Consider the following 27,169-nt stretch of genomic DNA (forward strand, 5'->3'; position numbering starts at 1 on the left):
GCACACCCCTGCACTGCCTGCTTTGAACTGTCTCGGCGCTGCGCAAAGGGACCCCCTCTACTCATCGCCACCCGCACACACATACATACGTACATACATGGGGATGCGCAAGCATATACACACGTGCAGTTCATTGGTTATTAAAAACTACCACTTCGCCAGGCCCGCTCCCTATTTACGGAGAGACGCACATACACACACACAAATCCACACACACAAGAGAACACGTAAAAAAGCAGGACAAACAAGTCACGCCACTCCACGCCTTATATTGCCCCCAACACCCAAGTTACTCCGTCATAGATGGCGCAGCCTCACTACAAATTTGTATTTCTATTTCTTAAGCAAAAAGCCGTCAAACGACCCAAATGTGCCATGTTCCAGGTCTTGTCCACGTAGCGCGCACTCCTTTTTATGGCCCCCCGACGGGTTCTTCTCTTACGTGGGTGGGTCAGACAGACTGACGGACGGACAAACAGGGCATGACGCCCTAACAAACTCCACAAACATCAATACCCCCCCTTCCCTCATCCCCATCCCGATCCCCATCCCCAGCAGACCGCAAAGCCCCCAGTAAATAAGTCAAACACGTCCCCAGAGGCCTCGTGCTTAGCTCTTCCGCAGACTTTCACCATTTCGCCCCGGACTTGCAAACTTCGCTGTAGTGAGCGCGGCCGCTTTAGCAGGGGGGTGGGCATGCATTCCAAACACCGTATGCAGCCGCCCTTTCCATTAACCCTTTACTTGAAAAGGGGTAAAAGGAAGGGCTCCGCCACAGCTCGAAACCCTGGTGCTCTGTCCTTAGCCCAAAGTGAAATGTTGCGGCCAGGCAGTCGCGAAGTCACCGCCGGCAGAGACGGCCATGATGGCATTGGCCATGGAAGTCGGAACCATATTGGCGCCGCCAGCCACGGCCGCCGCCGCGGCAGCGGCTCCCAACAGCGCAGCCGACGACGACGGCGAAGAGCTCGCAAGCGAGTGCCCTGCAGTGCCGTACGATCCGGCGCTTGCCATGCCTCCAGCAAGGGCGGCAGCTGAGGCGGCGGCACCGCTGCTGCCGCCACCAGCATGCGGCGAACGCTTGCCGTACGGATTCTTGGAGTACTGGATTCGGATCGGGCCACGGTCAGACGTGTGAAGGATGCAGCCCTGGAGTCTGCTGTGTACGGCAGATGCGCTGGCCATGTCGACGAACTCCACAAAGCAGCTCACCTGAACACAGACCGGTCAGAAATCGGAGTGCGGGATGTGTGGGCGGCATGACAAAAGGATTTATGAAGACACCAGATTTATGAACACAAGAGAAACCATACACGGGGTAAAAGGAATAAATCGGACATGCCATGGCTCATGACCTCTCGTCTTTTCTCAAAGTCCCTTTCCTGCAAAAGTGCCTGCCCTTTCTTCGCCGCCGCACCCAACATGTGGCCTGCCTTGACTTTTCAATAATCCGTTGCCATGGAACTTTCGTAACGGAACCCAACTAATTAAACTTTCACTTCTCACCTGTCGAGGGTGGCGCAGCAACTTGAGCTGCTTATAACCAGGCTGATTGCCAAACACCTGCATCAGCTCATTCTCGTCCACCGTATCTCCCAGGTTGCCTGTGAGAAGCGCGCGACGTGGAAGGAGCGACACACGGCCGCGTCGAAACGTTCATTTTTCTGATAGATGGCGAAACCAGTCCAAGGAAAAATCTCGTCGCGGCGAAATTTAGACGAGAGTCGACAAAATTCTCTCGAAAGTCCAAACGTCCAAGAGCCGTCGGGACAAGCTCCGATACAAAGCACCACAACATTCAACAGGGGTCTCATCCCCAAAATCCAACATCTTTACTTACGTAGATAAGTTAGGAGTAGAGAAAAAGGGGAACACAGTGTCCCCAAAAGCCATTGCACAATTCGATACGCCAACTGCGACAACCAGATGCAGAACCTCATGTCACGCTTGTCAATCGAACCCTTCCTCGCGCACGCACGCACACACGCAGTTTTTCAAATTCCGCCCCCGACCCACCAATGAACAAAGTGTTGCATGGCGGGTTGTCAAACTTGTTGGTCACGGGCCCAAACGACACGGCCGGAGCGCCACCTATGAGTCCTGCCTGCTGCAGCACCATCGCGTTGGCCTGGCCGGGCGCCGGCAGCAGCGTGCCGGTGTGGTGGTGATGTGCTGCGGTGGCGCGCAAGGAGCCCAGTGCAGAACCCAGCAGGGGGCTGGTGAAGGCCGGCGGGGCCATCCCTGCGGGGACACAAGACGGCACCGGGGGACGTGTGACTTGGGGTTTCAAGAACGAGGGCTCAGGGGATGTGAGGACAGGAGAAGAGCGCTATACGGGTGTGGCCATGATTGGCGAGCAGTGGACAGCAGTGGAGAAGGGAAAGGACACGGGCGACATGTGAGACCATGCTTAACAGTTCACGGAGGTGATTCCGTTACCGGGCATATCCACAGGCGACGCCGAGGAGGAGGAGGGAATTGGACGTCCCTGGCAGGACGACATGAGCGGCATACCACAAGAACGGCTAGCTTGGCGCATCAGTGAGCCAAAAAATGGCTAGGTTTTACGTTGTCCGTTTTGAGTTTTCCAATTAAGGGCTTGGAGGGGTTTTGAGGGTTTTCCTGCCCATGTAATCCAGCAGTGGGCTTCCGGTTTGGGTTTTTTCTTTGAAGGAAACGGTTTTGGAGTTTTGGTTTTTTCCATAATAAAGGCCCACGTGTTTATGACCCGATCTCGGCAATCTCGGGCAAAATCTAGACAATAACACAAGCCGCCTTGGATTTTTCTCTCTTTCCATATTCCTCCGCAAGTACCCTCTCTGCAAATCATACCCAACACGTAACGTGTCATACAAACTAACATGCAACAAAATACAAATACACACACAGACAACAGCGCACACACTGCCGACTCGAGCACTCTCAGCAAAACTACCAACGAAACCGTGTCCAAAACATTAGCCAAGTCCAAATCAAGCCACATCCCAACAAAGCAAAAGGTTCAGCAACCTACCCGCAGTTGTGAAGGGCGGGCCCCCGGCGGTCAGCGTAATGGCTCCCATCCCTCCAGGCGACATAGCCGCCAACATAGTGCCGGCGGACCCTCCAGGCACCAGACTTGCTGCGGCGGTGATGCGTCTTGTATCCGCGCGGCGGATGGACGGATCGTCCTGCGATCAACCAAAAAAGGGAAGGACGAACCACAGACGATTAAATCACGTACCAGAGATAAAACGGATACTCTGGGAATAGACACTGCAGGGAATACTGCAGAGGACATCGTAAAAAATTATCAATCACAGCAGCGACTTGGGAAATAGGCCAAACGGGGAGCCAAAAGAATGGAACCTAACATTTGAACGAGTCAAACTTCCAATATTCCGGCCTGGGTCAGGGACGCAACGCATTAATCGGGGCGCATATCACATATCAGCAGATATCTATTTCTCTGATAAATATCAGCCATGTGATGACGCGCATCATGGAAGAAATCCTCATACTGAAAGAAGAAATCCTCAGGCTGACAAAAAGGGGTTACCACTCCAAGCGTCCTGATGCTCGGGAACCTCCGGCTTCTTCGAGTGTTAAACAGAAAAAAGGTGTTCCTGACGCAAATAATGGCAAATATATGCATGTCCTCGGATCCCTCAGAACGCCACACGACCCACATGAGCATACGAAGCAAGCAACAAAAACTAGGCGGCACCTAGGCGGCACAAAACACATTTTCCACACGCCAAACACGGCAACAAGGCTTCCCAGAGCGCTGAAGGAGCAAAACCCATATAGGTATGAACGAGGGTATGAATTCGCCCTTCAGAAGCGTCCTCCACCAGGGATGACGGGCGGATGAAAAAACGAAGAAAACGATATTCAAGACTGAAAACGAAAAAACGAAACTCATGCCTGACCTTGAGGTACATGTTCTTGTGGGCAATCTCGCAACGCAAGTGGCAGTCGGTGTCGAACGGCATATCGTGCAGCGTCAGCATGGCGGCTTGAGCATGGGCATGACTGCTGAACAGCGCGAAGCCTTGGGGTGCAGTGCCGGTCGCCGGCTTGGTGTTCATCTGCAAAGTACACCACCAACAACGTCAACATCAGTAGTTGAAAGGGTGCAAGCAATGACACACCGTAACAGTGGTTTTGGCAAAGTTGAAATTGATGATCGACAACAACTGCCCCTGCCCTGTCCTCTCCTTTAAGAATCAAACGAGGATGCGAATTTCGCCAAATGGCAATTTAGCAGGGCAGGGGAAACGGTTGCAATAGCAGACGTTCGCGAAAAAAAAGACGAATAGTCATTGGGCACACGCACACCAGGCGATCTGGGTTTTGTCGCTGGAGGTCGGAAAGAGCATTTTAGCGATTTGGGTCAACCCGCAATAACTTAAACTTGAATCAATTTTTCCTTCCCGGGATTTATTAGAACCAAGAGGCGGATAAGGCAAGAGTTATTGTGGCTAATGACAGACTTGCAGTGCATAACAGCGGCCGCCCAAATCAGGGGGTTGTCCATTGGCGCGTACTGCTGCAATCCTTCGATGGCACCATTCCTAATAAATAGCGATTCACGAAATTTAAAGTGGAATGAGGGCAGCCGGCAATGTGTGCGATAGGCGGGGGTGCGCACGCCATGACCCAGATGACGCAGCCAGGCACGCCTTCTGTGTATAGTATGAGACGTCTGAACAGTTGTCGGGTGTGCCATGCATGCATAACGTCAAACACTGATAAAAAGCGGCTGTGACGTGGGTTTGTAGCATTGCCAGCGGCGTTGCGTTCCATACTCGTCATGGGAGAGCACGGTGCTTCAAGGTAAGAGGGTTTGGGGGTTATCCTTGTATAAGGCAGCCGGATAACGGCGAGAACACACAAAAGCAAACAACGATAAGCGAAGGACAGGGACTTTGCGATGAAAACTTTGAAAGTAAAAGTGTCTCATAAAACTAGTTTAAGTATCCGGTACCGGGCGCAGCCCGTCGCACGAGCCATCGGCGAACTGAGGTCCACTGGAGTGACACAAACCCAAAACCATCAACCAGGCGGCAAATGTATGTAATATGGTGATGCAAAATGTAAACATCAGCTTCCGTTTGTAAGTATGTGCAGTCCTCACCTGTGATGCCTCGTATCCGGGGAGGAAGCACACAAGGTTATGAAGCTCCCGCTCATGCACGTTGGAAGGAAAACCTGTAACAAAGATTGTACGTATCTCCTCCCCGGTCGATGACAGCGCTGGTGCAGGCCCACTAGAGAGAGCTGGACTAAAGACCGGATACACGCCGAGCGGCTGCTCCGCTGCGAAGCTCGAGACGTTTGTAGCGTTTCCAAACATGGCTATGATATGAGAATGAAGCCGAAGCGCACGGCACAGACGGCGGTGGAGGCGCCGGAGCTGTGCTCTGCGACACGTAACGAAACAGACGAAGTTCCCCAAATCCACGCAGCGACCTGATTACTCTCTAATCAATTAACAGCATCACTTGTATGCAGACACCGCGATTGCGTTGTTTGTCAGCGTGGCGCCTTGGCGCTTCCTAGACAACGAGGCAGCGACTGCCTGTACAAACCCAAGCAAACGTTGTCTACATATACTTCCAAAATGCTGGGTCTACAGGCCGGACTAGACAAATCCGGGGAGCGATAGGTGACTAAGTGAGGTTTATTGTTGCCTATTTGTCGATATATGTCATGCCGAAATACAAATGCATCGACTGATTATGCGGCTTGCAACTTGCTTGCATGCATGGGGCTCCGGGGCGCATGAAAAGTAGGGAGTTTACGGCATTCTCCGCCCGTACCGGCACCGTAAGCGAGGGCCCGCTAAACGTGTAAGTAGCGCTGTTAGTTTTACAAAACCTCAATTAGGTAACCGCGGATGGTTTTGCATCCCCAGCGACATGTGCCTTCAACCCAAAACGGTACAGCGAGCATGTTACACGCCAATACGTTAAGAAGAACATTTGAGTTCATATAAAGGATCTGGTTCGTAACGGCTTACATTAATGTTAGTTGCCGATGAGCTTCCTTGGGAAAAGGTAGCTCTTGGTTCGTTGTCTGATATGGGCCCCGTCAACTTGCACCGAAGATTGAGTTTTTACATTGACTCTTTATTAAGTTGCAAAGCTTCTGCGAATTCTTCGCGCAACAACTGTGAACGCATGGAAGGGTGACTGTCCTCCTGCATTACGTCATAAGGAGCGAAATGCAACAAAATGCAAATAAAATCACAAGTGCTCAGTGGCAGCATGATTGAGGCGAGTTGAAGAATTTCACGGTCATTCTGGGACTAAGAAGTTTCCAATTGTATTGTTGTCCCGCTGACAAATTCCACGAACGAATGAAATTTAAGCGCTCGTTCAGACGCTATTTTTGCAACCCTCCGCACACCATAGTAACGATGAAGGCTAGACCTGCGAACAGTTTCAGCGTTATCATAGAAAGGCAGTACGTACATTTAAAGTTCGTGACACTAGTCCTATTCCGTACAAGTTTTCAGTCTGCCTTTCACCAATGCCACGAAGAAAGGCGTAAAATTTATACATTTTCACTTAACCTTGCACGGAATGGCTGCGTCGCACCTAGTCACTGTGCTGTACATGCAAGGCCGTTGCTGGCGAATCGACCTCCTGTCGCGTCACTCATGTTTTCGAGTGAGGAAAGGATGGACCATTTATAGTGGTCCCACAAAAGCACTGTCTCTTATGTTAGATTTCCAATACAATGCCTGTGGGGACGCTTTTGCATAGTGCTGCAAAAGCCAGAAAAATATAGGTAATTCCTCTGTAAGCAATTTATACATTGAAGACCTGACGATTTTGCTTCGGACACGCCACGAGGACATGGGGAGACGCGTCACCTTAATGGCTTCTAGTTGGCTTCCTGTAATTCGCTGGTGAATCGCTGCGACCAATCTCAACGTAATTACTTTTGTCTTGCGTGTGAACGTGTGATGAGAACCTGCAGGCATCGCAAGCACGTTCGCCATTCGTACTGGGTTTTGACGCGATGTCCCTGACCGATTTCCCACTGCGCAATCCCCAACCGAAACCATGAAAAGACGTAGCAGATGACCGCATGATGTCCTTTCCTTTTCTGCTTCAGCATGCCTGTTGGTGGCGTTCACGAACATAGCATATCTGGTTGCATACCCGTTACTGCTTTGCGCCTCTCGCACTGCAGTGCCATACTTCCCGGGCCCCTTCACGTCTGAGTCTCCTCAGGGCCCGGTTGCTTACAGCGGTTGTTGGCCACCCTAAAGGGCCTCCGACCGGGCGCCGCGGCGCGACGAATATTTTCGTCATGTACCTGATGGGTGCCACAAGGCATACGTCAGGCCAGCGACTCGCTTTGCGGACTCGCCTAATTCTATGAGACTCTTCAGAGCCTAGAGCCCACTGCATCCACCACATATACACACATATGAATATACATAATATGTATATGTATTCATATATACATACATACATGTGTATACACATCCACATGCACACGTTGCACACGTTCCCACTGATTGCCTCTGGGCTGATTCACAACTTCACCAAATCAGATAAAATAAGTGCGGGAGCCCCGAAACGTGTCATAGGATAACCACCTAACCCTACCGCAGGTCCGCAGCGCTGTTTTAGGGCGCCTGCCCTTCCTTCCTTTCACTTGACATGTGCGACGGACACACAAACCCTGATTCTGGCGCACATGCCACATCAGTTTCAGTCAGTCCTGAGAAGCATATGAATATGATTGCGGCATGACGTTTCTCTTTTGTGGTGCAATCAAGTTTCCAGGACACATTTGGATAACGGTTGATTAGTTAACTTTCTTACGCAACCCGCCCGCATTCCGCCCGCGGCCGGGGCCCGGAATGCGGCCGCGTCACCTCCTTATCACTGCTGCGGCTGTCGAGGACACCAAATCCATAAAACGTAACCAAATCCCCAGCGGTGTTACTTAACACAATATCATTCTGGAAGGTGCCGGAGCTGCACTGTGGCGCGAAAAGGACGAAGGATGGTGTGGATTGAAATTTACGCCATGCACGATGCATGTGTCATTCATATATTTCATATATATGCTGGAATCGACCATCAGGTGCTTCTCCTCTGCCAGGTTGCAAAGGACACATGCCCTGGAGACTTACAGGACTCTGTCCGCATTTACCTCAGGATGTCGACCGAGTCTGTAGTCAGCTGCATCAGCGAGCTGACTATCATCCACGTCATGAACAACTTCGCCACGCGTAGACGTGACCCTCACAATCCAAGTAACCCCATAAGTCTTATAAACTGTAACGAAACTAGCCGGTAAGCGAAGCAATCCCTGTTAAGCCTCCTGCATCCGGCCAGTGTTTTTTATGTTTGTGGTGTTCACACAGGTTTAAAAAACTTTTCTTGCAGCCCTACGCCCACGGTCTTGGAATGATTCGAACCCCCAGCAGCGTGTCCAACGATCCAAGGAGAATTAGCAGGTTGCATCTCTAAACCTGCGCCAAAATCTTGCGTGTGATTTACCTCGGCTGAGGCTGACGGCGCGGGGATTGATCGATCGTGTAAAATGAACACCTTCTTGTTACATAGACCAGCAACACGCTGCCGCCAGACGCAACAACGCAGCCTCGATGGAAAAGCGTCCCCCGGAAAAGGGCCCCTTAATCACCACGACTCCTGGACCGCCCATCCAAAAAGGATTTATTACCTTCAAGACCTTGTCAAAAGGCACCGTTTGCAGGTTGCCGGCACCATGGACACATGCAGCGCGCCTCTCCTCGGCAGAAGCACATTGACAAGGGGCCACATCGCCCCTAGCAACATCCCTCTCACCGACTTTCCTGCCTCCCAGTTTCCTGAACTCCCTCCCTTCCTTCCCCCAGAGACTGCGACTCAGACGGGCAGTGGCTCCACACAACAGAGGGACGCGCTCTGCTTCAGTGACCTTCCTCGGATCCGACAAAACGTTCAAAATTGGACCCAAACAGCGGATTTTAGGGCACTTACTGTGCAGACGGGATGGGGATGAGGAACAGATGGCGGGAAAGGGAACGCTGTTAAGCGTCATTACACCACTGTGCGACTTGATGGCCAATGCTGTGGGAGGTGCTTCGCCCCCACGGGGGACAAAACCTATAGCCTTCGTGATGGAAACCCGCACACCCCGAAGCTGGTAAGAACGCAAGAAGCGTGTCAGCGAGTGCACGCCCCCCTCTTATCCATTCTTCAAGGGGATGTGGACGCGTACACACCCCACAGCCCTAAAAACGGTCCTGCACCCTGAGCGCCAGAGTCCACCACCCACACCGTCGCTGGGACAGAAACAACGACCACTGGTTCTACAAAACTTTACAACAGCTATGCGCACCACCCCGGGATCTACTGGTTGGCAGACCTAGGGCAAGAGACCGCCGCCGCCGGCAGCTATAACAGCATGCCGCCTGATCGCAACGTTCAGCGCCCCTACCCCCGCGCCCCGCCCCGCCTCGTTACACATCTTGCAAAGAGTGTAAAACATCAAAACACCTGCGGCACCATCGAGCTCGAGGCACTGTACTGCACCCGGGATCCGGGATCCATCCGCAGGCTCCAAGCAAAAGGCTTGAATTCACCACACTTGCCACATTTCTCAAGCAGTTGCCACACAGGGTCTCACAAGCGCCGTTTCGCGGGCATATGCATGTATCCCCCCCTCGCAAAAACAATCCCTCAGGCGATATAATTTACGCTTCAGCAACAGGATATGCAGTGGAGGGTACCTTGGGCCGCAGTTGTCAGCCCAAATTCCACACGGGTAGACGTTGACCTCACACTCGGGAAACCCGGAGTCGTCGCGACTGACGGCAGTGTAGGGGCACCGTTCAGTGTAGGACGCTGTGTAGATGGGAGGCAGCAGTGGTAAGAGGTCGGCGGTGGTTTACCAATTACCAGTTAACACCGACCAACTTGGCGGGGGTGATCTCCACCACGTTGCCAACCTTGCCGGGAACCGAGCCCTTGACGATCAGCGCGCGGCGCTCCGAGTCGACCTTGAGCAACGTCTGGTTCTTGACGGTGGCGCGGACGTTGCCCATCTGGGGTCCACGGGAGGGGGTCGGGTCAATATGAGCAGGGGGGAGTTCAAGATTCAGCCAGAAGAAAAGACACCTCTTCTTTCATGGTGGACACACACATCGTTTTGCTTTACTTGGCGGCAAGCGGAGCCGTAGGGTACTACTCGAGCGAATAGCCACCCACAGAGCTAGCTTTAGATATAGTGTACGCACTCCACCGTATCCCCCGACATGGAGAGATCCTGATCCTGAAGCCGCAAAGTCCCAACGCGCTAACAGCCCTAACGCGCTAACAGCCCTAAAAAATACAAGAAGAGACCGCCTCTCCCTTAATTCCTTAACAACGCCTTAAAAAGAGGTATATGGCGGGCTTTAGGCTAAAATGAGGATGCCAGTCAGCCTGCTGACCCGCTGAGAGTAATCGTCCCGCTGATGCTAAGTGACATAGACGTCAACATGGTTAAATGGACGGCCAAGCTGACGGACTACTTGGGCGGCTACAAACCGGTGCACGACAGCTCCTTTATATTAGTGGTCTTCAAGTGGTTTGTCAGGCTGTGCTAGCCTAAGCAGGGCTCCACAGCCCCTACCTAACCCAACCCCCGCCCTGTCCCCTTCCAATCCGTCACGGAATGGAGGCCCCGTACTGCTGACATACCCCTCGGAGCCCAAGGCTGAGCAAAGACTGACCTAAGCTGAAAGATGGCACCTGCGTGTGTGTATGTGTGTGTTTGAAGCCATGGCAGACCTATCCAAATTGCCAGACTGCTTTTTCATTGCGGACGGCCCGCCCTGGCGCTACCTCCCCACTCCCTCATCGCCCGCGTTGCGCCTAGCAGCACACGACCCCACCCCAGGGGCCCACCTGGCCAGCCATCTTCAGGCCCGGGAAGACGCGAGAAGGCGTGGTGGCAGAGCCGATGGAGCCATGCTCACGGTGGGACTTGGAACCGTGGGTCATGGCACCGCGCTTGTGGTGCCACCGCTTGATGGTACCTGACGAGGAGGGAAGGGTGGGAAGAGAAACGGAGGTAAGACGAACGGACAACTGACGAATGAAGCAGGAGCAGGGGGAAAGATGAACCACACACGAATGAAGCTGCTGCCAGGGCAAGAGTGTACCAAACGTAGAACTGACCGAAAGGCGTCCGTGAAGACCGCGACCTCGGGATGACGAAGTGAAGAAGAAGTCGGAAAGACTACCTGCCTAAGTCGCCAGGACTAAAAAAGCAGAAGAAATAGTATTGCCAAGCCGTAAAGAAGTAGCTGTAGAAAAGTAGGTGTGAAGGCGGCGGAAAAGTAGTGAAACAGTGCTGTCGTAAAGCTGGCATAAAGTTGCTGGCCTGGAGAACTAGCTGATTTGCTGGTGCTGAAAGGCTGTCGGTATGCAAGTGCTCCTCCCAACCCCCCAAAAAACGCGCGACCGACCCGACCGACCCGACTATCCTGGTCCGGCTAGCCGACCGACGCCAAGGAGCAGGAGCAGGGGGGATGGCGAGGAAGACAACACTGGTGCATGTATGTATGTATGTGTGAATGCGCGTGATATGTTTAATGTTATATGGAGCGATAAAACTCCAACCGTGGACGGAACGTAGGGGTTGAGCGTGGTGGTCCAAGAACGCAAGGCGGCGGCCGGGCAAGCCCTCAGAGCCCCAGCCACAAGGCAATTCTGGTCGCATCTAGCAGTTTTTTTGAACCCGAAACATGCTTCCACGAACGCAAGGGCGCGGGTTTTGTAGGCATTTCCGCTTCTCGCTTCACTGAGGCTGTCCAACGCCTCTCCGCTGACTATTTCTCAACCGACGCCAACAACCCTAAGCCCAAGGACGCCACGATCCATCCGGAAAAGACCAAGGGGTCCATGAAAATACCAAGGGGTCCATTACTAATGGATTTTCATTAATTTTCATTTTGGCAATTGACCCCACGGTTTGAAATAAACAATCGAATCCCCCCCCGCTTGTTTCGGCTGGATCCCGGTGCCATGGGGCAGGCTAAGGGTGTCGGCATCAATTGATATATTGAAACCTAAAGACGCGCCTGGCGCCAAGCCCAGCTCTCCCTCACACCCCACGGGAAGGCGACGCCCCTGACCCAGATCGTCGGGACGTCTTTCCCGTCCCTTCATTACCCTCTCCGTGCCATCAGCATATTGCTTGGGAGGGCAGAGGACCGGCACAGACCACAGATCCGGAATAAACGTTCCAAGTGCACCGGATACCGCAATCGTAGCACCCACTAAGAAACAAACCAGAACCAGAAAGGCGTGTTATGTAACCTTCACCACAACATATATAACATGGCGAGTTTGAACGGACTTTCCAGCGATCTAGGCTCGGCATTCTTTTTTCAAAGGCAACAAACAGTCGACCGATCAACACGGCTGGAAAACACGCCCCAAGCAAAAACATGAAAAGCATGAAGGAAAAAACGTTTCTTCGGGTACTGTGGTTGTTGAGCTTCGCAGATGCCGCTCATAGAAGAAATCAAACCAGCGGCCCCACGGAGACGGGTCCGTCAGCTCCAATCGGGAAAAATCACACGCAGCAACACCACTTAAGCAGACGGCTCCGACTCACGCAATTGCTCAAGTCGTACCACCGTGCCCTACATGTCGGTGGAAGGAAAACGCGGTCGCATACCCATACTTGTCCTGCGTAGATAAGGTCTTTGTTGGTGTTTTGGGGCACTGCCAGGTCAACCAACCTCTTGATCGGTGTGCCGGCTTTTATACATATCGAGGGCTGCGTTCCGCCTGGCACAGGGCAATGGATGCGCGCAGTAGCTCCCGCAACGGTCCGGCAGCCGCTTCAGGGGAGAAACCCAATGACCCTTCGATGTGTGCCTTTGTGTGTGGCCTGCCTGGCGCCTCGTTGGAATCGCGCCGTTGCGGCACTTACCAGCAGGGATTTTACGAGGCGAATCCGGGCTGTGTTGACTGCAGAGGAACAGCTCCTCTTCTGCATCCGCCCGCTCCCATTTTCCCCTTTTGCCATTTTAGTAGTTTCGGTGCACGCGCTCACCTTGGAAACCCTTGCCTACGGTGACGCCGGCAATATCCACGGCCTCCCCTTCTTTCAGCAGGGAAGAGACGTCCAGCTCCTGGCCAGGCTGGTAGGACTCGACGGTGGCGCGATCCTTGAGCTGCAAATGGGATACCATGCGAGCGGAATTGCGGATTAGGCATAGCGGGATCGAGTAACAGCTGCGCAGAAAACGAGAGAACAACACCGAGGGCGTGTAAGGCTCCCACAGACGAACCAATATCTTGAACTTTAGGGAATGCATTCATATAACATAATTGTGCACCTTCCAGGTGATTGCCGTCTAGCGTGTCATGCACATCACTCTCCTCGCGAAATGCACGCCACAAGCCGCCCGGGTCGCCGCAGCCTTACCTTAAACTCTACCAGGTGGCGCATAGGTTGTACGCCTGCCTTCTTCAAGTGGCCAAGCTCAGGCTTTGTAACCTTCCTCTCGGCCACAGCCTTGTATCCAACTTGCACGGCATTGTAGCCGTCAGTGTCCTCGGTCTTCACCTGGGTCACCACATTGCCCTCCTCCAGCGCAATAACAGTTGCAGGCACACACAGGCCATTCTCTGTGAAGTAGGACATCATGCCAGCCTTGGTGCCCAACACGCCCAGTGACTTCCTGAACTGCCTCGCCTCCACCAGAACTGTGCGCGCGCGGCTGAACTTGCTGACGCGAACAGGCATCGCAGCTGACTTTAGCGATGTGCGGCCCGCAAAGGCCCGAGTCTGCTGTAGGGCCATGGCTGCTACTTTGTGGAGAACAGGACAGAACGGCTGTTTATCCACACTGCAACCCCGGATGTGCTCTGTTGCAACACCCTAAATGGAATACACAAGCAGGACGTTCAAGGGACCCTCCAAACACTGGCCCGAACACTTGCGAGCAAGGAGAAAGGCCTTATACGTACGGTTGCGACCTATTTTTGACCTGTAAGTGGCTGACAGGTGCACCATTTATTTATTCTCTGTTCAGCAGGTATTATCGCAAATGAGGATGTTGTTCGGTGATCCTATCATGCCTGACTGCTGCTTGAGGCTCGACAGGATTGCTCCTTTGCTTCCGCGCTCCCCTTCCTGTTCAGCCTCTTGTTTAAGGCTTAGGCAAAATCCTTCAAGAGGGATACTAGCTTTTGTTGAAGAGAACTTTTATTTTGGGCAAATCGCGCACTTCGGATTGCACCTACGCGGGCGATGGGCATAAAACGACCCATTCCAGGACTGGCCGATGACATTTGGACAGGAAGCCGTCAGAGCCCAGGTGCCTTTGCCACGAATCCAGGAGACTACACACACGACACACATGGTGAAGACAGGCCACCGTGTCCTCACCATTGTACCCCCGGTCACCAAGCTTAGGAACTACCATTATCACATCATACCCTGGTGAATCCCTTTGAGGCTATGATGACTTATCCTTGCTGCGTGCTTTGGGCCTGGATACAAGTCCGCGTGCGCATATCTTACCTTGTCCATATAGGTGCGCCATCGCCGCGGCAAGCCGCCGCATATTGCCCCCCTCCCCAAAAAAAGGAGTCGATGAGGAGGCGGATTCACGCACCCCAGCGAATTACTTCACGTGCAAGGGGCCTGTCGATCGGAGCGCACGTCACCAGCACAAGCACGTCAGTAGCATCCAAATATCTGTGTCCAGCAAACCACCATCTTAGGATACGAAGTCTGTAGCATTACGTGTGTCTGCGAAGTGTGCTGTCACCGTATGGGGCTGCTCTTCAGTGGATGGTTGCGGATGGACGTACATGTGCACCAAGGCACACAACGCGACCCCGCGAGCAGAATCTCGGCTATCCTCTTGGTATGATACAGGCGTGCCGTGTAGCTTAAGCGGGGCTTAGTGGGTTCGTGCGGCTGGCGGGCGGTGCGGGTAATTGGGCCACCAGCCGGCCTCACCCGAGAACTTCAGCAATCCCCTTCTATTATCCTTGCCGCACTATCTATCCTAGGTGATTCGACGTCAACAAGACAAGCGCGAGACAAGGAAATCAAAACATGTGACGACGTTCACCATATGGCCGTTCCGCAATCACCGTACACCCGTACCATCGTATGGCCTTGCAAGCCGTACAATGTCAGAAGCTAATCTCTTGTGACAGCGGTTTCTCACGAGCAGCACCCAATCACATCCATCCGATCTAGCCAAATCATCTCTAGAGAAGGCCGCTTCCGCGTGTGTGGCTGTGTGTGTATGTTCAAGTGTGTGTGACGGGACGTGTGTGCATGTGATACGCGGTCTCGGGGGTAGGTGGTATATGTCTGCCAGACTGCCCGCTACGAGCCGTGAAGGGACTGCTCTTAAGGGTTGCTTGTTGCTCAAACTGTGTACTAGCGGAGGCTATATCGCCAGTGAGGCTATGAATATGCCAGGCCGTATAAGGTGTAATGTGGTGTTGTGCGCGCGGTTGGCGGTCGTCATGGTGTGTTGCACACGTACGAGCCGGTCGGGCTCCACACTAACAACTGCCCTGCTTTTTAAACGCTGCATACGGCCAAAAGGCGTTTGTAGAGAACCGTACGACGCAGCGAATAAAAGGGAAAGCTAACTTACTGACGAACCGTAGCTCCGGAAGTTTTAACGTGCGTCCATGTATGAAGACACTCCAATAACCTAGCTAATCCGAGTGCTTTTGTCCCGTAACCCTTTGTACGCACTGTATGCGGGACTGTCTAACGGCGGAAAGACAGCCTAACGGCACATGCGTTTCGCCCTCGGCTTGGGTCGCCGTACCATAGGATGTATGGCCACATCCGTCGCGCACTGGGTACGCCCTGGCGCTGTTCTATCCTTCACGCGCCTTTAGTCTTAGCCGCGTCGTGTATGGCTATTCCGTCCCGGTGATATCATTCGGGTCACGACCCATGGGTCATCGGCGCTAACGAGTGGCGCGACTAGGGTTGCGTCCTGCGGTTCCGTCCTAAATGCCGCAGCCTTCTGGCAGAAGCCCCCGAACATGGCCGATTATGGCGGAGGCCGGTCCACAACCGAGTATCGATCGGTGTGTGAGCGTGTGTGTATTGCTGTATTGCTGTTGGACTGCGACATCGATCTGGTCCCTGGTTCTTTGGTATCTGGAAAGAGGTGCAATCGGCTTCTGGCGGTTGCAGACACTTGGCGTGTCACCCGAGCGGTTGGGACGGTTGGGTCGGTTTTATCACGCACCAAAACGGTGCTAGGCACAGGTCTCTGGACCTCCTCTACATCCGTTCTTGCATGTCTTTGACACCTCATGCGCAACAACGCCGCAACCACGCCTTCAAAGACATTCCTGTTAGCTCCCATCCCTGTTAGCTCCCGGAGCCCCGAGCAGCTGACAGCCCTAACGACATGAGCTCCTTCCGCTGAGCCACACTGAGCGGCGTGAACAGGCTCAACACACATGTGCAATAGTGCGACACCTTCGGGTCCTTAGCCTATCGGGTCCAGCTATATCTCCCATCTCCCAGTTGCAACCTGCAAATTCCGCACAAAAACGAGGGGGACATGGACGGCTTCTTAGTGCGTTCTTCTCATTGGGCGGGATGCCCACCCAGCGGTTGCCCTTTGCCAGCCATCCGAACACCAGCAGGCAGACTGCATGCACTCTTCGACTCATCAGTACACAGCACCTCCGGCGGAATGGCTAAAGCTCCAGTGGAACGACAAGCGTGTACGGTACACGGGGTAACTCAGGGGGTAGGAATCCCAACCGGTCATCAAGCGCTCCGGAACCGCTGAGGGTCGATTGCGTGACGTGGAGGCAGGCAGGCTTGTCGGCACACGTCTCGTGCTCGGTATAATTCCACACGTGGACATGGCACTGCGAATGAAGTCCCAATCCATGCAAGGTATAGAGGGCAACACACATTGGCACACTCCGTCCTTTCCCCCCAGGGGGAAAGAAGGGGGGAGGGTTTGCGGGTGTGTGCAGTTGTGTGCGGGCCTAGTGTGAAGGGGTGCTTGCGCTAAAAAAGGCCAGCGCTGCTCGCTGTTGGCGAGCTCGTTACAAAACCCAGCTTAGAGCCTCTTTTATTACCCACCACGCCGCAGATGGTGCAGTGGCAGGATGGCAGAGGTGCGCGGGCTCAGCGAGAGCAAAAGTCGCTTGGATGGCCTGATGGTCGGGTCGGCCCGACACTATTTCCTTCATGATAACCAAGCATTGTGCTGTACAAGACTTTCTGCTGCACTGCACTGTGCGGGACAGGGGCGCAAGCGGGACTTAAAAGAAGTTCTCCTCCCCACCACTCCTTCCCACCATCGCCATATAGATTAAGTAACATCTTGTTAGCATAATGGGTTGGCCCCACTGCTAGCAACCATACCGCCATCAGGTGGTTTGGGGCGAGCTGTTGTTTCCGAGCTAGATCTATTACCAGGAGGGCCCGCCAGCCCTGGTACCTTCTCTTCGGGGCTTTCCTTGCCTTGATGGATACACGGTGCGGGGATGTGCGGGAAGGTCGCTGCCCGACACTATTGCTGATCGGCGATGTGATGACAGGTCGAATCCGCTGCATGCCGTGCGGACTACTAACTAATCAACGAGATACCCCAGACGCTTGGGCGTCGAAACACGAGTCGCGGAATATCACGTCGTTCGGACGGTGCTGGCTGCAGCCCGCGCGCAAAAGCTTTATTCTGTTGTCGTCATTGGGTAGTGAGATCGCCATCTCACAAACTCACTCACTCACACACACAGACGCGCGCAGGAAAGCCCCTGCGAGGAAAAATGGCTTCTCCCGTACCCCCTCAGCTGCCTCCAAACTCCAAACCTATGTAACCAAATTCGGATGTCTTCCCCTCAGCTGCCTCACCATGGATGTCCTGCAATATTCCCCTAAAGGTGATATTCCCCTAGACCCTCCCTCCCTCCCTCCCACATGGTGATAGGACCCTCCCTCCCAACGGCCTAGGTGGCACCTAGGCCGTTGTCTAGGCCTCATGCCCCCTAAAGCCGTCACCATCCCTCGGCCTTGGCCCACCCACCTGGCCGCCTGGTCCAGTCCCTAGCCTTTGGTAACGACGGAGGTGAAACTAGTTGGTGGTCCTGGAGGGTTAACCCAGGGAAGGGAAGCTGCAAGTGCAGCCATTGAACAGGCCAAGAAACGCTCCCTGAGCTGCCGCCCTTAAACCCGCGTGCTGCACACCGCGCTGAGCATGGCCGTGCTCTGCCAAAACCATAAGTTGGCCTACGTTGACCAAACACTGGACACTGTTCCTCCACTGCTATGGAGTCACTGCTACTGCTGCTATATGGTCCCTTGGTGGCGCACCACTGGGAGTTGTTCCCCCGCTGTACACAGTCAGTCCCGCATTCGTGCCCCATTCGCCCACGTGTGTATGTGTGTGTTGTGTGTAGTGTGTGTATAGGGTATGTGTGTGTGTGTAGGGTATGTGTGTGTAGGGTATGTGTGTGTAGGGTATGTGTGTATAGGGTATGTGTGTATAGGGTATGTGTGTGTGTCTCATGGGCTATGGTCGGGTGTAGCGTTAGGTTTCCTGCAGCTCGGAGGGCAATGGCGTGTGCGCCTGCCTGCCTGCCTGCGTGCATTCATTCATTCATTCATTCATATGCACTGCGTTCGAAACGCCGTCTCTTATCTACACCGGAACATTCCGGAAGGTGCGTGTTCTTGACAGGACCACCAGCAGCAGGAGCGTTGTACACGCTGCTGCATGCGCTGTGCACACACGTCGTGTATCTTTGGAGGGTGATGCAGCTCCAAGTGGTGCATACAGACACACCCATACACACAGAGGCACTTTTCATCAGACAGGGCTTGACACAGGTCAAGGAGAGCTACACCCTAAGAACGTCAAGGGAAAGACGGCCCAAACATTCTCTTAGGGCGAGAGGAGCTGTATGTTTCGGCTGTGCATGCCTGGCTTTGTGTGGGGTGTGTGTGGGGGGGGGACGATGCCCCCGGGCGTGCACGGCACTCGAGTGATCTGTGGTCTACCTGGACCCCCTAATGCCTGACCCTTAAGTGCATTAGTGGCCTGGCCAGCTGCATCAGAGCCGCGGCATGACTACGGCGGGCTGCATGTAAACCAATATGGTATATGCAGTCCGGATGGTCCCCGGATGGGATAATGCATTAGGAAAGTTCCCAAGGACTACATGTCCATGTCTGTGGGCGTCCTGCATATCACACATATGGGCTTATGTTAATCAGACCCTGGATACGCATCTTGACTTCTTTTTTGATATGAAAAGCCTGCATTTGGTTGTTCCAAACTGGGTTAGCTCCGAGACTACGTACTGCACGCCGCCACTTAAGACTCGCTGACCATCACTGTGTCTCTCTCTTCTTGGCCTTACCTGCCGACCTGTAAGTTTTGCACATGAGTTAGCGTAGGCTCCATCCAGTTCTTTCCATAAGAGCATTTTTCTTGAAATTTCGCACAGGGCAAAATGGTCCGGCACAACAACGTCGTTCCAAACAACCACTTCAAGAAGAAGTGGCAGTTCTACGTGCGGACCTGGTTTAACCAGGCCGCCCGCAAAGAGCGCCGCCGGAATGGTGAGGATGTTTGCAGCAGCTTTGTGGATTTAACGAGTTTCTCAACAGCATATATTGATCCTATATTATGCAGCACGCGCCGCGAAGGCCGCTAAGGTGTTCCCCCGGCCGTCTGCTGGCCTTTTGAGGCCTGTGGTGCGTGGACAGACGCTCAAGTACAACAGCAAGCAGCGTCTGGGCAAGGGCTTCACCTTGGATGAGCTGAAGGTAATTGTGGGCAGTTCAGATCGGATTTTAGCTGGAGAACAGTAAGCAGATGGGCTTCCGAACTGCAGGAGGCGGGCATTGCCGTTCGGATGGCGTCGAGCCTGGGCATTGCCGTTGATCACCGCCGCCGCAACAAGTCTCTGGAGAGCCTGCAGGTATGAACTACAGCTTTTAAGGCGACTTAAGGTACTTTGCGGCCTAGCAGGACCGGTTTTCAGCACGACTGTGGGTATTTGCAGGAGAACGTGCAGCGCCTCAAGGCCTACCGAAGCAACCTGGTGGTGTTCCCTCGCAACGTCAAGAAGCCAAAGGTGAATAGATGGGCGGACTGAACCGAATGGAAGTGGCTGGGTTGGTTTGTAGATTCGTGCCCCCCTCCCTGAGTACTTGACCGAACAACAATGACTAGGTCACCAAACAAGTCACTGAGCGTGGGTCCTTTGGCTTTCTACAACTCGCTTCACGGGGTGTGGTATGAACGCCTACTTAGTTTTTGTCCATAAACCTGGGGAAGATGTTTTTGAACGAATGGGGATATCCGGGGGACTAAACACGTTGTTAGGTGGGAGTACGTTGACACCGTATGCCCAAGATATTCCATGCTTTGGTAACATGTGGGTTTTCGTGTCTTAAGTATCTAAGTCATCGCGCCATACGATAGGGCTACCCACTCTTTTAGAGGAACTTTTACAGTCCGCGAGGCTCTCAGGATGTTTCCGTTTCCTGCTGCATGGGGATATATCTGCATGCGTGCAGGCTTTCGAGACCCCTCTGGCGGAGGCCAAGGTGGTTCCCCAGGCCACGGGCGCCGTGGTCATGCCGATTGTGCGCACCCAGCCGGCGCTGGAGACCGTCAAGGTCACGAGCGAGATGAAGGCGAACGCGGGCAAGGAGCTGAGCGAGATCAAGGCGACGGCTTACGCCAAGCTGCGCCTGGAGCGGACGAACGTCCGGCTAGTGGGTGCGCGGGCCAAGAAGGCCAAGGAGGCTGCCAAGGAGGAGGCTGCCTAAGCGCCAGGGTTGTGGGCCGGCTGCACGGGGGCTGTCTGGGAATGCTTGTAACCATACGGCAATGGCGAGCCGTTCGTCGTTCAGAACGTTTCCATGCACGTCTCCATGTACAGCACGACTTGCCTACAGCAGCATCCATCTGATATATATTTCCTTGTCGTGGGGACCCTTGGGTGGGGAGGCGTGCATGCGACTGATCGGGGTCAGCATCCTCACGGCCAGCTGGGGTGTAAGCGTTTAGAAGCTCTGTATTTATGGCCAGTGGGGGCTGTCGAGAGGTGCATTTTGATCTTGCAGGGAGCCCAAGTGCACCTACAGGTCAGCGCTATTACACGGGGTCATTTGCGGCAGCCGTTGTCGTCTCGAAAGCAGCAATTTGCGCACAGCATGTTGGCCTTTAATCGCAGCCAACGTGGTTGAGGAGTGCAGGACACAGGGGACTACAGGCAAAGAAGCATTAGCATATAAGCAGTGGGCAGGTGCCTTGTGGCGTTTCTGAATTGAAAGGTTCTTTCCATTTGGGTCGTTCTACAGAATGCTTTCAGCGCTCCAGGACCCTCATATGACTTGGTTGCAGCGTTGAACGTGGCCTATCAGCAATACTGGCACAACAGTTCATGGGAAGCCCACTCGGGTGCGGAAGAGGCCTGTGCGCAATATCCAACGTGCTGTGTGCGGTGACTGGTGGGGAGAGGAGAGGCAGTACTGGATCCTGCCATGTGAGGCATGGCGTGTGCCGAAATGCCGCCGCGACCAACAACTCGTTTTCCGCGCGTAGACACGAAAGCAGCACCGCAGCACTAGTTCCCGCATAACAGCATGGCACTTCTTTGCCGTACTGAAAGGTCTCCTCTATGCAGCCTTGGAATGGGACTAACGACGCTTTCATAATCTCGAACACACAGGGACACGTAAAACACGTTGAACTACGTTTTCTGCAAGGTCTGTCTATCTGTCTTTGGTCTGTTCACTGGGCAGGTCCCCGTTATAGAAAAGCATGCACCGCACCAAATCGCCCCGCCGGGAGCAGCGTTGTGCACCAAACTGTGCATCTTTTAGGTTCTTAACGGTACAGTGCGGTGAGTGTTGGCCACACCACGCCCCTGCCTTTCGGTATGCAGGTGCAAGTCGGACAGCCACCCAGGACATGAAGGGAGATCTCGAACACTGATAGGAATGAGGGTACCATGGGGAGCGGTAGGCGCTTTCAAACAATAGTACGACAGCGCTGGCCAGGGGAGTCGACCATTAGTGAGATGCAAACGATCACGTGCGTGTCATTTGCAACTAGGGATGCCACCTTATTGGTGCACAAGGACGCATCATGTGGGTCAGGCTGAGGTTGCATAAGCAGCACGATAAGGGGTGCAGAGCAGAGTGCAGCCGTACGGCGACGGCGGTACGGCTGCGCACTGGACGTCGAAACCTATCGACCCGATTGACTGGACCCGTATGACTCAATGGCCGATGGCAGCTTACGTGCCCAGCATGACACGTATTGCTGTGGATATTTAGCGTTAAAGCTCGGGAGTTTGAATGTTACAGTGAGCCATTGAGTCCCAAAGGTCAGGCCGCAACGTGCTCAAAGGCTGAGATCACCAGCTGCGCAGAAGAAAGTGTATCAAGTCATGGAATAAAAGTACCACTATGAAAAAAGATCGGTGGTTTGGAGGAGCCTTGCTTTTAATAGCGTGCAAGCCGAATGCTAATCTTTGGCGGCGAAGGGCTCCTGTACAAAATTATTGCTAGGCATCTCAAAACAATTGAGATGAATTTGTAGGCAACATAAATTTCGTTACACAAACCCGGGCGTTTCGGGGTGTGTGCGTTCATTAGGAGACTGGACATCAAATCACGTTATCCTTTAACAATCACGCGACAAGAGAATTGAAAATAATCTTTCGTGATTTGGGTCACAATATGAGGATGGATGGATGATGAATCCCGAAATCTGGTCCATTGTAAGATGTGGCCGCGAACGCTCATGCACACAATATACGCGCATACGTTGCCACAAACTTGAGGTATAGCACCATAACTCAATAGGACAAAATCTATATTATATAATAGCTAATTCTCTGTCCCTAGAAATGGAAACACCCTGACCAACAGGTTCGCGCAGCAGACCGGTTGGGCAATTGCTTCTTTACCCTCTATAATTAACCCAAAGCGCGGATTATATTCGGGAGGCGGGTGGATCGACACTGAACCAGCATGGCTGCACATACGACCCTCCCATCGGTATCGGGATGCTCCTCGTTCCAGCCCTATAAAGCTCCTTTAGCTTCCAGATATTGTCCGCTCAAATGGAGAAGCGGCGTCATCGCCGCCGCCGGTCCTGGCTCCGCAGGGCCACAGCCCTTGACGAAGCCTCCGCTGCCATCGCCCCCCCGACCGGCCGCGCCACCACCAAAGCCCCAGTTCCCTGCCCAGCAGCGCCAACAGTCAGCTGCCGGTGGAATCGGCAACGGAAACGGGAACAGCTACGCCAACGGCGCCCCAGCTCCCCCCCGTCCAGGACCCCCGCCTAGGCCCGGCCCTCCCCCTAGCCCGGCCAAGCCGTCCGCCGTCCCCCTCTCCGCGCCTCCAGGCTCTAGCGGACCTATTCCGAGGCCGCGGCCGGGCACTCCTTCCCCTCCTGGACCTGCAGGGCTGCAGACCCAGGTAGCCCCACCCGGTCCCCCCCGGCCTCAGAGCGGCACAGGCGCGATGACGATGAGCCCTCCGTCGCGCCCACCGCCGCCGCCGCCCCAGACGCCGCGGCAGCCGCAGCAGCAATCCAATGTGGTGGATCGTCGCTCAGCACCGACCGGGCCACCGCCGGCTCCAGCTGCCAAACCCCTCGCCGCCAACATGTCCCGACCCGTGGCCCCAGCGCCGCCGACGCCGCCGCCGGTCGCAAACCCGTTCACGAATATCGCTCGTCCCGGAACTCAATCGCCGGCAGCGGCGGCGCCGCCGCCGGTTGCTAATCCTTTCGCCAACATCTCACGTCCAACGCCGCCGTCGGCAGCGTCGTCATCGGCGTCGCCACCGTCCTCCCTCGGCCTCGCGCCTCCGCCGGTGCAGCGGCCCCCGCCGCCGCCGCCCCCCACCTCCCAGTCAGGTTCCCCCCGTCTGAACCGCCCCATGCCGCGACCCAAGCCCGGTGGTTCTAGCGCGCCGCCGCGTCCCATGGGTCCACAGGGCGCCTCGGCAGGCAGTCCCGCCACCCCGCCGCGGCCTCTGCGCAACATGCCGCCCCCGGCTCGCCCGGATCTGCTGCCGCGGCAGCCGGCGGCGGCGGCGCCGACGACAGCGGCCGCCGCTACCGCCGCCGCTGCGGCCGCCGGCTCCCTGGAGCTTCATCGCCCCAATCCGCCGTCACTGCGGGTTTTGGAGCCGTTGATGGCTCCCGGGGCGGCGGCGGCGGCGAAGCGTCTTGAGATTCAGGAGGTCGTGGAGGGGGACGAGGATGCGGCTCTGAGCACGGACATGTTTGACGATGAGGATGCGGAGTTCATGAACAAGGGTGCCGCGCTCAAGGGCAAGGGCAAGAAGGGCGCCGGGAAGCGGAAGGAGAAGGTAAGCAAGGCCGCCCGCCGCAGATGTCGGCATGCACGTATGTATGCATGTATCTATGTATGTATGTATGTCCGTGTGTATGTATGTGTGTATGTGTATGATGAACGGGAAGGGTGTTTGTATGTATGTGTGTGCGGCCCCGGGCTTGTGGTGCGCTCTCTCTCTCTCTCTCTCTCTCTCTCTCTCTCTCTCTTCCTGTGTGTGTGTATGTGTGTGTATGACCCTCCATAAGCGAGCCGCTTTCCGCGGCCGTGGCCGCGTTCTGGTCGTCCCAAACGATCTGGGTCGCTTTCAAATGGGGAAGTCTCATGTACTCATTTTGATGTACTCATTTTGGGTTTGCGCGTGCCGAAGAGCGAGGATGCTTCCGCTGATCCTGCGGTTTTTGCGGATCCTGCGGATTTGCTTTTGTCCTGATGTTCTATCCTTTCAGCCTTTTCCACCAATCAGAGCGTTACGAGCCCATTCGTTCCGTTCGGCAGATGTCCTCCCACACGCCTACGCGATGTCCCGTGTCTTTCAGTTCGCCCAACACCCCCTTAACCCATCATCCCCGCCCAACACCCCCTTAACCCGACACCCCCTAACCCTCCCCACCGCCACCAACCGCACCCCTCCTCGCGCCTCCTGACCCCGCTGGCGGGTGCGGGTGCGGGTGCTTGCATCAGGTGACGGCGGAGATGAAGCGCGAGGCGAGGAGGCAGCGTGAGGCGGTCCGCATGGAGAAGGAGGCGGCCAGGAGGCGGGACAAGGAGGAGATCTTCGAGGTGCGGGGGGCGGGGGGGGCCTTTTGGGGGTTTGGGGGGAGAGGAATAGAGGAGAGGTGGGAAAGGAGAGGGGAGGGGGGGAAGGGGAGGGGTGGAAACCCCGGGACCCAACAACAAACAGCAATAACAGTAAACAGAAGTAACGGTAAACAGTTTTTTGTTTCTGAAATGGCGGGACTGTACTAAATAGTTACCCCGGGGGGCGGGGGAGGGGGAGGAGGCAGAGGGGCAATTTGGGGGAGGTTATTGGGTTATCACTGTACGGGAGGGCATGTCGGGGGGGAGATGGCTGTACGACACTGGGGGTATGGAGAATGTCCCCCATTGAAGAGGCTTCAGAGTTTTTTCGCGTATGTATGTATGTATGTAGGTGGGTAGGTAGGTATCTTGGTGTGGGGGATGAAGACGTCGCCGTACGTGGGAACGTCCTCGTGTGGGATGTAGGCTAACAAGCCGAGGGTAGGATGTCGGAGCCTCTGTGTATTCCGCCCGGACTGTGGGGAAGAAAAGGAGGAGGAGGAGGGTAAGGGGAGGGACTTGTGACGAAATGAAATGGAATAGAAATGTTTTGGTACGGCATTCCGTACGCCCTGCGGTACATGTGGTGGTGGTGGTGCGGGGGAGTGAGGGGTGGTGGTGGCTGGTGGGGGAAAGCAAGGAACACACTGAGGGGGGGGGAGGGTGTTCGTGATCGACATGGAGCAGGTAATAAGGGGGGGGGTGTTGGTCGAGGTTTGTAGAGGCGAGGGGCTGTTGAGCTCCGGTGGCAATGCGCGGGCCGACCGCGAGGCGGTGGCGCAGGGGCCCTTAGGTTGAGAGACACCGTTAGAAGGGGGTTATGGACGTGTGTAGTACAACACGACAGTGGGAGGGGGGAGGCGCGGGGGGGGGGAGGAAACTGGCGGGGGGAGAGGAGAAGGGTTTTTCTTTTGAACACATGTGTATCAGTCTCGCTGCCTCGCTCGTACATCACCCGGCGTACATCCCCCATATGTACACCAAATTAAGTCGTATGTATTGATGTATTATATTGAAATATATAATATTCGCTCTTTTAGTTGTTTCTTTTTTTACTCGTTTATTCATCAACATAAAATTACGTTCTCTCACCCATTCATTCTGCAGGTCGGCGACGAGGGCATGTCGTTGGACGAGCTGGCTGCGCTTCTGCAGGTATGGCGGTTAGTACGGCAATACGGCAAATAGGTTGGGGCGCACGGGGGTGAGGGTGAGAATGGGGGGAGGAGGGCGAGTGGGTTTCTGCTGTTGTTCTCTCGGGGACGGGGAGGAGGGGGTTAAGACGAACCACTGGCGAATGAAGCGCAGATATACCGGGTATAGGCGGGTAGTAGTCCAGGAGGGGATAAATGCTGCATCTGGAAATATGATTCCTTGTCACCAGCGATGGCTCGAGAAGTAGTCTTGGCGGCGACGTGGCCATAGCTGGGTTGCGAGACGAATGACTGACTAGCTCGCAAGTCCAAAGTCTTTTCAGTCCAAAGAAGGCAGCAGAAGGCGAAAACCGCAGAAGAACTGCCTAGCCGCCTAAGTGAAAGGAAAGTCTTGTAAAAAAACCAGAAAAAAGGAGAACAAACGAAGCCGTAGAGGTGATGTGTAAAACTAAATAGGCGGCAAAGAAGGAAGGGTATCGTAAAGCGTGATATGATGTAATCGGACATTGGGGGGGGGGAGGGGGCCGAGGAGGGGGCGGGGGGAACGGAAGTTGCATCTGTGCGCGGGATGAGTTGCGAATTGCAGAGTTGCACGGCGGCTGGACCTCTCGGCGTCGGCATTTGCTTTCCTAATTACAATTTTGCACCACCATCTTATCATCATCTCGTTGTTATTATTGTTGTTATTATTATTTCATTATATAATGATCATTATCATTATTGTTATTTGTTATTACTTATTAGTTATTAGTTATTCAGGAATTCCCGCTTTAACTCTTCTCTTCCCCCAACTCCGTTGCCCTGCCGTACAGGTTGCTGCGTCAGACATCGTCCGGTCTCTATTCATGCGAGGCA

At 54.4% G+C, this 27,169-nt stretch overlaps 4 protein-coding genes across 4 annotated transcripts in view; 2 read left to right on the forward strand and 2 right to left on the reverse strand.

Annotated features, from left to right (window-relative positions):
* Positions 1-1,077: 1,077 nt before the first annotated feature.
* Positions 1,078-5,221, reverse strand: VOLCADRAFT_32205 (uncharacterized protein; the record flags this gene model as incomplete). The annotated part of the gene is made up of 6 exons (XM_002952544.1): positions 1,078-1,212; positions 1,507-1,604; positions 2,017-2,091; positions 2,206-2,329; positions 3,834-4,070; positions 5,120-5,221. Coding segments are annotated over 6 exons (771 nt in total), but the record flags the coding sequence as incomplete, so codon positions are not given.
* Positions 5,222-8,552: 3,331 nt separating this feature from the next.
* On the reverse strand, positions 8,553-13,921 carry prpL3 (plastid/chloroplast ribosomal protein L3). Its single transcript, XM_002952545.1, has 4 exons — positions 13,441-13,921; positions 13,066-13,186; positions 10,905-11,035; positions 8,553-10,060 (listed from the first exon to the last, which is right to left on the reverse strand). The coding sequence occupies exons 1-4, from the start codon at positions 13,816-13,818 to the stop codon at positions 9,911-9,913; spliced, it is 780 nt and encodes a 259-aa protein (XP_002952591.1). The 5' UTR covers positions 13,819-13,921; the 3' UTR covers positions 8,553-9,910.
* A 5,459-nt stretch (positions 13,922-19,380) lies between these two features.
* rpl13 (ribosomal protein L13 component of cytosolic 80S ribosome and 60S large subunit) lies at positions 19,381-20,894 on the forward strand. The gene is made up of 6 exons (XM_002952472.1): positions 19,381-19,401; positions 19,479-19,593; positions 19,667-19,800; positions 19,869-19,955; positions 20,040-20,111; positions 20,557-20,894. The coding sequence occupies exons 2-6, from the start codon at positions 19,485-19,487 to the stop codon at positions 20,809-20,811; spliced, it is 657 nt and encodes a 218-aa protein (XP_002952518.1). The 5' UTR covers positions 19,381-19,401; positions 19,479-19,484; the 3' UTR covers positions 20,812-20,894.
* A 534-nt stretch (positions 20,895-21,428) lies between these two features.
* Positions 21,429-27,169, forward strand: part of VOLCADRAFT_93234 (uncharacterized protein) — a gene marked incomplete at both ends in the record, with an annotated part of 14,774 nt that continues 9,033 nt past the window's right edge. The window contains 6 exons of the mRNA XM_002952473.1: positions 21,429-21,495; positions 23,402-23,475; positions 23,506-23,775; positions 23,881-24,375; positions 25,044-25,142; positions 26,268-26,315. Of these exons, the coding sequence (XP_002952519.1) occupies positions 21,429-21,495; positions 23,402-23,475; positions 23,506-23,775; positions 23,881-24,375; positions 25,044-25,142; positions 26,268-26,315 (1,053 nt within the window). The remainder of the gene's footprint in view (positions 21,496-23,401; positions 23,476-23,505; positions 23,776-23,880; positions 24,376-25,043; positions 25,143-26,267; positions 26,316-27,169) is intronic.

The sequence above is a fragment of the Volvox carteri genome (genome assembly GCF_000143455.1).
Source record: "Volvox carteri f. nagariensis unplaced genomic scaffold VOLCAscaffold_30, whole genome shotgun sequence".
In the NCBI taxonomy this organism is placed as follows: domain Eukaryota; kingdom Viridiplantae; phylum Chlorophyta; class Chlorophyceae; order Chlamydomonadales; family Volvocaceae; genus Volvox; species Volvox carteri.

Bases quoted from the DNA above. Each gene is read 5' to 3' on its own strand.
- prpL3 (XM_002952545.1), bottom strand. From the start codon at position 13,818: ATGGCCCTACAGCAGACTCGGGCCTTTGCGGGCCGCACATCGCTAAAG. The intron at 11,036-13,065 runs GTGAGCGCGTGC...CCTCCTCGTCAG, and splicing joins CGTAGGCAAGGGTTTCCAAG to GTACCATCAAGCGGTGGCAC. The intron at 10,061-10,904 runs GTGGGCCCCTGG...CGTGGACCCCAG, and splicing joins GCCTGAAGATGGCTGGCCAG to ATGGGCAACGTCCGCGCCAC.
- rpl13 (XM_002952472.1), top strand. From the start codon at position 19,485: ATGGTCCGGCACAACAACGTCGTTCCAAACAACCACTTCAAGAAGAAG. The intron at 19,801-19,868 runs GTAATTGTGGGC...TCCGAACTGCAG, and splicing joins TCACCTTGGATGAGCTGAAG to GAGGCGGGCATTGCCGTTCG. The intron at 20,112-20,556 runs GTGAATAGATGG...GCATGCGTGCAG, and splicing joins GCAACGTCAAGAAGCCAAAG to GCTTTCGAGACCCCTCTGGC.